At 44.0% G+C, this 9,708-nt stretch overlaps 2 protein-coding genes across 2 annotated transcripts in view; one reads left to right on the forward strand and one right to left on the reverse strand.

Moving 5' to 3' along the window:
• Positions 1–5,182: 5,182 nt before the first annotated feature.
• On the reverse strand, positions 5,183–6,758 carry Znf830 (zinc finger protein 830). Its single transcript, XM_005349383.3, has one exon. It carries the CDS (start codon positions 6,756–6,758, stop codon positions 5,652–5,654), a length of 1,107 nt encoding a protein of 368 aa, XP_005349440.1. The 3' UTR covers positions 5,183–5,651.
• Positions 6,759–6,910: 152 nt separating this feature from the next.
• Cct6b (chaperonin containing TCP1 subunit 6B) overlaps positions 6,911–9,708 on the forward strand; it is a 41,097-nt gene continuing 38,299 nt past the window's right edge. Inside the window, exons 1-2 of the mRNA XM_005349384.3 lie at positions 6,911–7,047; positions 8,814–8,877. Of these exons, the coding sequence (XP_005349441.1) occupies positions 6,911–7,047; positions 8,814–8,877 (201 nt within the window). The remainder of the gene's footprint in view (positions 7,048–8,813; positions 8,878–9,708) is intronic.

The following is a 9,708-nucleotide window of genomic DNA, read 5'->3' on the forward strand; positions in this document are numbered from 1 at the left end:
GCATGGCAGAGGGCTGGGGGTTCAGTGCATGGCAGAGGGCTGGGGGTTCAGCGCATGACAGAGGGCTGGGGGTTCAGTGCATGGCAGAGGGCTGGGGGTTCAGTGCATGGTAGAGGGCTGGGGGTTCAGTGCATGGTAGAGGGCTGGGGGTTCAGTGCATGGCAGAGGGCTGGGGGTTCTGGGACACAGCAAAGAAGCCTGGGGTCTCAGGTACATAGACTGTTTCTTGTCTTCCCCAGACTCCTGAATATGAGTCTAAACACTAAATTTAGGTGAAGCATATAAGGTTGCGTCTAACCCTACAGACATCCTGTCCTGCCTCTCACTTCTTTCCATGTACCTGAAGCTACTGTCTCCTGAGATGTCTGTGTACTTTGCATATCTGTCTTGGTCTACTTTTCTCTCCTTCCTCAAAGCTAGTTCACATTTTTTAAAATTTATTTTATTGAAAGCCAGGGCTCTTTCATTGGTTATCAATATAGCTAAATATGGCGTTAAGAAATAAGTCTGTCAGAAGATTGGCGTGACTTTATGGAGAGATGTGGAGGAGACCTCTGGCTGGACTCCCAAATCATCACCTCAGGCATTAACAAACTGAAAACGTTGCTCACAAACACACAGGAAACTTCTAGAAAGAATTGGAAAAATTTGGGAGTCTCCCTTGTTCCTCTCTGTGTAGTAGCAGGCTGTGTTTTGCTAGTGCACATTTTAAATTTCTTTTCTCACCCCTTGTCCCAGTCACTCACACCTTTTAACACACATATTCAATATGCTGAACTGACATTTTATTATATTACTGCTTTCAGTGTAGGACAATTATGTTTTCCTGTCCCCTTCTGTCCTCAGTGGGGCTCATTGAGTCAGTTTGTAAGGAATATTTAACTACCCCTTAAGGCTATGTAGGCCTAATAAGGTCTTGGCCTTTTATTTCTCAATGTCATGGAAACATAATGAAGGGCTTTGAGTGACAACTGAACATTTTAAAAGGATTACTATACTCTGGCTGGGCAGCGGGGAGCAGCAACAGGGACTAAGAGACATTAATGGCTAGAAGCAAGGCAGACAGCAGAAGGGATTCTGGCATACATTAGAGGTAGAACAGGACCTCGATTCGGAAGGTGAGGGAAGTGTCTGGATCACTCCCAGGGGCTGCCTAAAGCTCCAGGAGAGGTTGGTAACTCCAATTCACAGAGGTGAAGGAGAAATTTTAGAAAGAAGGAAAGCTATTTCAGATGCACTAAATTTGGAACAGTTACTATTCAAATGCAGTATTAGGCAGGTACATAGGCTAGAAGAGGCAGAAAACGTACAAATGGAAAGCCAACACTCAAGGACTTAACCAACAGTGGCATTTACTGGTAGTGTGATGGGGCTTTGGCAGCATCTCTGTAGTGCTCTTAGCTCTGCCCTGGCTGTTGGTATAAACTTGGAGCCTTCGGTAAATGTGACGATGTTCAAACCCACACACACGAATGGATGAGATGGGTTGATGGTGGACATATATGTAGAAAACCCAAGGCAGACACTGTCAAGTCAGTAAGTAAGTTAATTCCATGAATCATGGCTTTTGTTACTGTTGAAGCCTAAACTTATTCCCAGCACCACACAGACATTTAGTATTTAAAAATACTAATGTCCATCCAACCATGGTGCCCGCTGATAAACTCAATCTTCGGCATATCTGCCAAGTTGCTAGCCAATTGCTACTTCTCTGATAGATGTATTTTTCTTTTTATTTTGTGTTTTTTTTCTTGGTGTGTATCATGGCAAGAAAATGTATTTTTTTCCTTAAGATTTTTTTATTCTGTATTAGAATGAGCCTATAGACTCTCACTGCATCCCCATGAGGACTATGTGTTTCCATCTGATATTTTGAGCAAACTGAAGCTTAGAGCGGTGACTTGGCTAAGATCATTAACACTTAGAGGTGGAGCAGGTTGGATACAGCTCTGTGATGGAACCCTTGCCTAGCATGCCTAAGGCCCTGGCTTTAAATTCCAGAACTGCAAAATAAATAATAAAGTGGAAAGGGAGCCTGCCTGAGCTGGGCTTTCTGCTGCCAACTGCTTTGCTTTATTAGTCTATATTAATTTGGTGCTTGTTAACTATTAAAGGTTTTAGGTCTAAATTTTATATTTTTTCCCCCTGCAAGCACCAGAAAAGCAGAATTACTTCCATCATAAGTGAAATACATGAGAAAGCATTTCCTAACTGTAAGGCAGACAAATGTATATTTGAAGGCCAGTTGGATTAGCATTTTTTCTTTCAAATTGGGGGGGGGGACTGTTTTAAATGAAATGGAGAAGATACTTTTTTTTTTTTTGAGAAGATAACTTTTTATCCTTTGTTTCCAAGACAGTTTCTCTGTGTAACAGCTCTAGCTGTCCTGGAACTCACTCTGTAGACCATGCTGGCACCTGCCTCTGCCTCCCAAGTGCTGGGATTAAAGGCATGCACCACCACCACCTGGCCCATTACAATAATTCTTATTATGATGGTGGTTGAGTTAGGGACCACTCTAAAAAGAGATAGGACTAGAAGGAATTCTTGGGATTAATTCTATCAGGGAACAGCACAGTTAAACAACAGACCTCTGACTCAGCTCGGAGAATGTAAGGATCTTTGCAGTTGATGGAGCTGCTCCTTTGGTCTCACATTCGACAAGGACTCACTGACCACTGGTTATGACTGGGGTCCTTCCCTCCTGTTCTTAAGGACCAGAGAAGGCCGGGCGGTGGTGGCGCACGCCTGTAATCCCAGCACTCGGGAGGCAGAGGCAGGCGGATCTCTGTGAGTTCGAGGCCAGCCTGGTCTACCAAGGGAGTTCCAGGACAGGCTCCAAAGCTACAGAAAAACCCTGTCTCGAAAAAAAAAAAAAAAAAAAAAAAAAAAGGACCAGAGATTAGATTTTGATGTTCTTGGCCCTCTTAAAAGTTAGTGGTAGTTAGCCTGGCAGTGGTGGCACATGCCTTTAATTCCAGCACTAGGGAGGCAGTGGCATGTGGATCTCTGTGAGTTCAAGGCCAGCCTGGTCTACAATAGCTAGTTCCAGAACAGCTAGGACTGCAACACAGAGAAACCTAGTCTCTAAAATACAAAACAAAAAGGTGGTGGTAGTTCATGTGCATTAACACATTACATTCCTTATGCCTTTTAAAATAATCAAACATTTAAGAATAAAATGTTAACAGGGGGCTGGATTGCTAAGTGGGTTGTGAGCACTTGATGCTCTTCCAAAGGACACTGGCTGCTCTTCTAAAGGACCTGAGTTTGTTACCCAGTACCTATGTTGGTGGCCTCCACACAGAGACACGCACCCTATCTTCTCACATTTTAATCTCCACTGATGCCAAAAATGAACCTTTTGCTCCTACTTCCTCAGCATGTTTTCTTTTATTCACTTACATAACTTTTAGATCTGTGCTGTCCTTTAAGGAAGTCTTTAGTCACCAATGGCCACTGGGCCTTAAAATGTGTATGTTGTTAGATACACTCAAGATTTCACAATGTATGCAAAAGTATTCAGTAGTCTTTAAATATCACGTACTGAAATTGAACATTTTAGAGATAGGGTAAATAAAACACTGAAACTAACTTCACCTGTTTCTCTTAAAAATGGCCACTAGATTTAATAGTTTATATTTTTGCACTTTTGATTTCTGCGATATCATCTTACTGTCAAATATATGGCCTCAAAATGACAGGAATCCTCCCGCCTCAGCCCTTCCTAGTGCTAGAATTACAGATATGACCCACCACGCCCAGCTTCGTATGTCTAATGAAGGTGCTCCTACAGATCATCACTCACCTTTCAAGCCACCTTTACTTTCCTGCATGCTGAAAGAACTGAAAACTGGGTCAGGTTCACCCCTTGTGCCTATCAAACTGAAATGGCTATTGCTAATCAGTAGGCAGATAAGAATTCAGACTTGGTGTCACAGGCAGCATGATTACTAATGATGTGTGGCACATACCACGCCAGACAGTCTTCCTGATAGCCATATCTAGAACATCCTTTGGCATCCTATCCTTATTCCTTCTACATTTATTTTCTTCTACTTGTAATCACTGAAATGTTAGCTTTTCCTGAGAAATTCTGTTACTTTCCCCCACATGGTCCGTAACTAACCAGTCTCAGTCACTTTACTTTTGAAGTAGTTTCCACATAATCTCCCAGTCCCTTGTCCTGTGTCCTTCTGTACCATATACAACTGGAGTACATCCAATCACCACAGAATTCTTCTGTTTAAAACCAAAACCAAAATCCTCCATTTATTTTTACATTGCCTGTAGGAGCAATTCTTTAGAATTAAAGGCTTTTTTTTTTTCACTTTAGTCATGTAGTCCGGCTGTTCCCAAACTTCAGCCATCTCCTCCTGCAGCTTCCCGAAAGCTGAGGGTATCGGGTGTGAGTCACCACAGCCAGTTCTCAAGGCTTTCCAGACCCTTTTCCTTGGTGCTTCCCCCTATAGAGTCGGAACTAGAATGGGTTACTATATGTAAAGTACTTGGGGTCCCGTCTGGCTTATACTTAGAACAGTATGTCTTAGCTATTATTAAATTTGAACACGCTGTATATTAAACACTGCTACTTATTTTCCTTTTGAACATCTCGCCCTCCAAAGTGAGGAGTACTTTAAACTATCAACAGCTAGTGTAAGGCAACTGTCACTGCTTTCCTAAGCAACATAAACATCTTCCTACAATTGAAAGAACCTGTAAACACAAGCCTAATTTACAACAAAAATCAAGCTTCAGACTCAATGGGGTAGAAATAAAAGGTACAAACCTAGCGTTCCCATGGCCTTGCACAGGGTGCCTACAGGGGCAGGGAGTACAGCAAATTTACAGACCATGTTGGAGGAAAACAAATTCTGAGAAAATAGAGAAACAGATTTGGACACAGGGCAGCTGCTCTCCAACCTGGGAATATATTAGAATAACCTGGGAACATTCGAGAATACTGTCATCTGAACCCCATTTATGGAACCTAAGGCTAAGGTTCACACTAAAGCTTCATAGGTCTACACATAATCAGAAGTTTCACAGGTGATACAGACCTACACTTCACAATCATTGGTCTTATCAAGAGAAATGTTGGCTTAAGGAGGCTGGGCATTTCTGACATGTTCTCAGTGATCTCACTAAGAATGTTTTTGAAAACAAAATACTCATTCACCGATTTAAGAAAAATATATATGTTTATGAGTAGCCTTTTAAAAATAACCTCCCCAAAGTCCCAACCCTTGGGAGTTTAAGGCTCAAAAATATATATGTACATCGAGGTCATATAAACGTATGTCTTTTTTGTCTGATTTCTAAGTTTCAAACAGTGACTTTATGTAAATATATACTTTGCTACGTACAGTATTTACAATTTAAGATTTTACAACTGAAAAATCAACATTATGCTTGTAAACGCGAAAAAGTTGGCGATTTGCGGTTATAATTTCAAAAATGTCACAAACTGTTTTACCTCGAATATTTTATAATAAATAGCACCGCAGTACCTTCCCCAAAGTATTACTGCTCAGTGGCTTATTTTCTCTCAACAACTCAGGGTACCCAAGGACCGAGTAACCCAAGTACTAGGACACAGCACTTTTTTACGGGGCAGCCGAGAATGATGGACAACCTGGATCTTCAAAACCTTACAGCAAAGCCCCTTTCACCCGCCAATCCTGAGACAGCAAATCCTGTAATTCTCCCTCGTCATCACTGTCCACATTCTCTTCTTCCTTTTTCTGCAATTCTTTTATGGTCAGAACCTCTTTAAGTTTGTTTTTTATCTCATCCTGGCGATTCCGCAGCTTTTCCACTCGACGGTAGCACTCTATCTGCTCATCAATCTCTCCAATCTGCCGGTCCAACCGTCCCTCCTCATCCTCTTCAGCAACTATAGCTTCGGAAATAGTGTTGACTTGCCTCATGGCCTTTTGAAACTCGTCCCACTCTTTGTCCATCTGATCCTTTGGGGCATCAACCTTCCGGACCTTTGCGTCTACCTCAGGGTCGTCGAAGAACCCTTCTGGTAATGCTTCGGCGGTGTTCTCTCTCCTTTCCACCACTTTTTCGTGTATTTCTGCTTTCTCAATGGAACCTGAATGAGGAACTAAGGGGGCCTTGGGAGGGTTTGTATTAAAGGGATCGTTTGGCAGCACATTGCTTGTTGTCTCCCTCGGAGGAACAAGCGAGTGTTCTTTGTCTTTGCCCTGTGCATCTGTAAAATGCTTGCTGCTGTCCCTCCTTCCTTCTCCACGCCCCTCTTCTTCCTCCTCCTCTTCCTCATCTTCATAATCAGGGAGTAAACCGAGTCCAGAAGGTTTACTGGAGGTTGCCCTAGCGGCCTCCTGCAAGTTGGCAGACGAGGCCGAGGTGGAGGGCTGTACCTGAGGTCCCACGGAGGCCTTGGCTCTCTTGGTGTCTTGGCTCTCCACATCCGTCGCTCTCCTCTTGATGGGCTGAGGCGCTGCGCTGGCCGACGGGCCTTGGGTTGCTCCCTTGGCGCCTTTCAGCTCGGCTACTCTCTCCCGGTGCTGCTTTCCCAGAACATGGGTCTGCCACAGGAGCTCGCTCTTGACCGGAGTGTTACAAAGCGCGCAGCTCAACTGCCCCAGACGGTTGTACTTGGCGAAGGGGGATTCTATCCTCTTCCGGTTGGTGCTCAGGCGCTGCTTCTCCTTCATCAACCGCCTCAGTTCTTCCTGATTCACCACCCGTTTCCCCGCCGGAGTCCCAGCGGAGGCGGAGGACGCCATGTTTGCGTCAGAGAGTCAGGCGGTTCTGGCTTCTGAACCGGCGAGGCGTGATAGCGTCACTTCCTGTTATGGGGCCGATTGGCCGAAGCTCAGGAGGGTGGGCGTGGCGCCAGGGTTCCGAGTCTGCAGGTTGGGGGCTGGACCGTTGAACCATGGCAGCGATCAAACTCGCCAACCCTGGGGCTGAGGTGACGCGCAGCCAGGCGGCTTTGGCTGTGAATGTCTGTGCCGCCCGAGGGCTGCAGGATGTGCTGCGGCCGAGCTTGGGTCCTAAGGGCGCGCTAAAAATGTGAGATGCCGCTAGGGTGTGTGTGGGTTGTCGCGGCGCCCTCTGGGGCCGATGATGTTCAGTGAAGACCTGCGAACAAAGCTGCAGTTTTCCTCCCTCTCACATTCTGCTCTCAGATCTTCAGCCTGTTCGCCCAAAAGAAAAGGCCCCACCAGTAGCTGTGGCACCCCTCCCCTTTTCACTAGAGTTCATAAACAGCTATTCGTACCGTGGCTCCCTGTAAACATTAAGCCCTGAACGCTTCTGGAGCTTCCTTCACCATTCTCCTTTTGGGAATGTGTTTAACCTTGTGCGCGCGCTCAGCAAACGTTGGACTGCAGCCCACCATAGACCGGATTGTTGTGACTTGGCAGTGTGGTGTACCACTGGCTTTGGAGCTAGGCAGGCTTAGGTTCAAACTCAAGTTTCATCATCTGTTAGTACTTAGTAGTCAAGCTCCTGCAACTCTCTGTACCTAGAGTTCTTTATATTTATCCATCCATTTGGACATACATTTATTTAGCACCATTGTTTTACACAGGGAGAAAAGAGAGTGGGGAGAGGAAAAGGTCTCTTAGCAAAGTGGCACCCCGAGAGGAATGAGCAAACTGACATTAATAGTAAACAAGGCCACTTAACATCAGATGCTGGGAAAACAAATGAGAGAGTTTCTATTCATTTCTAAAAAAAAGTTTGATTTATTTTATGTGTGCACCTATCTGAATTTATGTGCAAGAGGTGTGTGCAGATGCCCCCAGAGGTCAGAGGGTGTCAGATCCCCCGAACTTGAGTGAACCATCTGATATGGGTGCTGGAAACCAAGATCAGATCCTTTGTGAGAACAGTAAGTGCTTTTAACTGCTGAGCCATCTCTGCAGCTCTTGAGATAGCACCTCAAGGACATGGTAGTGACAGGTGGGTCAATTATATATAGATGCAAACGATTTTACAGAGGAAAGGGGTCCAATTACTAATGGCTGAAGGAAAAACCTCTCAAATAACAGGTGATGTCTGATCAGAGTTGTAGAAGAATGAGTTGGGCAGTTGGTGACAGGACTAAAGGCCTCTCAGTGGTGTAAATCCCTCAGAAACAAACATTATAATGCATTAAGGGGACTGGAAGACCTACTGTGGGAATGATGGGCGATGGAACAAGAGAGTTTGGGAAAGGCCAAGTATGTTATTGTTAACTTACTTTGAATTTTACCTTGAAGATGGTGGAGGACATAAAATCATTGAAGGGCTGTCTATCAGGAAACTAAGTCACATTGCCTTTTAGAAAAATATAGTGCAAAGAGTTGATTCAAATTTGGAGACAAGATGGCTATCTAAGCAGTCTAGAAATGATAATAAAATTGGAGAGAAGGGGCTAAGATTCAAAGGTGTTTTAAATTGTGGAATTGGCAGAGCTCGGTGCATCTAATAAATGCAAGGATGAAAGCAACTAAATTCAGTGACTGAGTTATGACATTTACCAAAATAAAAACGTACAGGAAATTTGCAGATTTGTGCATTGTTTTATACTTTTCATTAGGCAATGTTTATGACCCATCAACTACTCTCTAAGCCCATAAATGCTCCACTTGGAATGAAATCACTATAAGGTCATCTGGGAGAAATAATTCTAGGGGCTGCAAGTGGCAGTCATTACCACAGTATTACCCCATTCAATGTGGAGTTTCCAAGCCAGTCATCTGTGTTTAGAACAGTGGATGGCAAGAATTGGGAGTGAATGTTGTTTGAGTCTTGACTTGTGGAGTTAATAAGTACCATTGTTCTTTGAACAGGCTTGTTTCAGGGGCAGGTGATATCAAACTCACAAAAGACGGCAATGTACTGCTTCATGAGATGGTGAGCTAATGCTCTTCGTTTTCTTTTCTGAGACAGGATCTGCCTGTGTAACCATGACTGGCCACAAACTCACAATCCTGCCTCAGACTCCTGAGTGTTGGACTCAGGCATTCTATACAATGCCCATCTGCTGCTTCCTTTAATAAAATTTATAAGCCTTAATTAAAAACATGGCACACAGGCTGGGAATGCAGCTCAGTGGTAGAGCACTTCCCTATCATGTACAAGATTCTAGGTTCAACATTGCAGGGGAAATGTACACTTTGTATCTCATATGCAACTTTATTTATTTAAAGATAGTTTTGTGGGCTGGAGAGATGACTCAGTGGTTAAGAGCACTGGCTGTCCTTCCAGAGGACCCAGCTTCAATACTCAGAACCCACGTGGCAACACACAACTGTCTGTACCTCTAGATCCAGGGGATCCAACATTCTCACACAGGCATGCATCCAAGAAAAACATCAGTGCACATAAAAGGAAAGAAATTTTTTTTTTTAGCCAGGCTTGGTGGTACACACCTTTAATCCCAGCACTTGGGAGGTAGAGGCAGTTGGATCTCTGAGTTTGAGGCCATCCTGGTCTATATAATGAGTTCCAGGACAGCCAGGACTGCACAGAGAAGCCTTGTCTTGAAAATTTTTTTAAAAATAATATTTGCAATGCTAGGGATTGAGCATTGGGCCCTCTCATGTGCTAGGTAAGTGCTCTTTACCACTAAGGGTAGCTTCAGCCTTACAGTTTGTAGTTTTAAAGATTTATTGATTTTTTTTTTTTTGTTTTTTGAGACAGGGTTTCTCTGTGGCTTTGGAGCCTGTCCTGGAACTAGCTCTG

The sequence above is a fragment of the Microtus ochrogaster genome, chromosome 7 (genome assembly GCF_000317375.1).
Source record: "Microtus ochrogaster isolate Prairie Vole_2 chromosome 7, MicOch1.0, whole genome shotgun sequence".
In the NCBI taxonomy this organism is placed as follows: Eukaryota; Metazoa; Chordata; class Mammalia; order Rodentia; family Cricetidae; genus Microtus; species Microtus ochrogaster.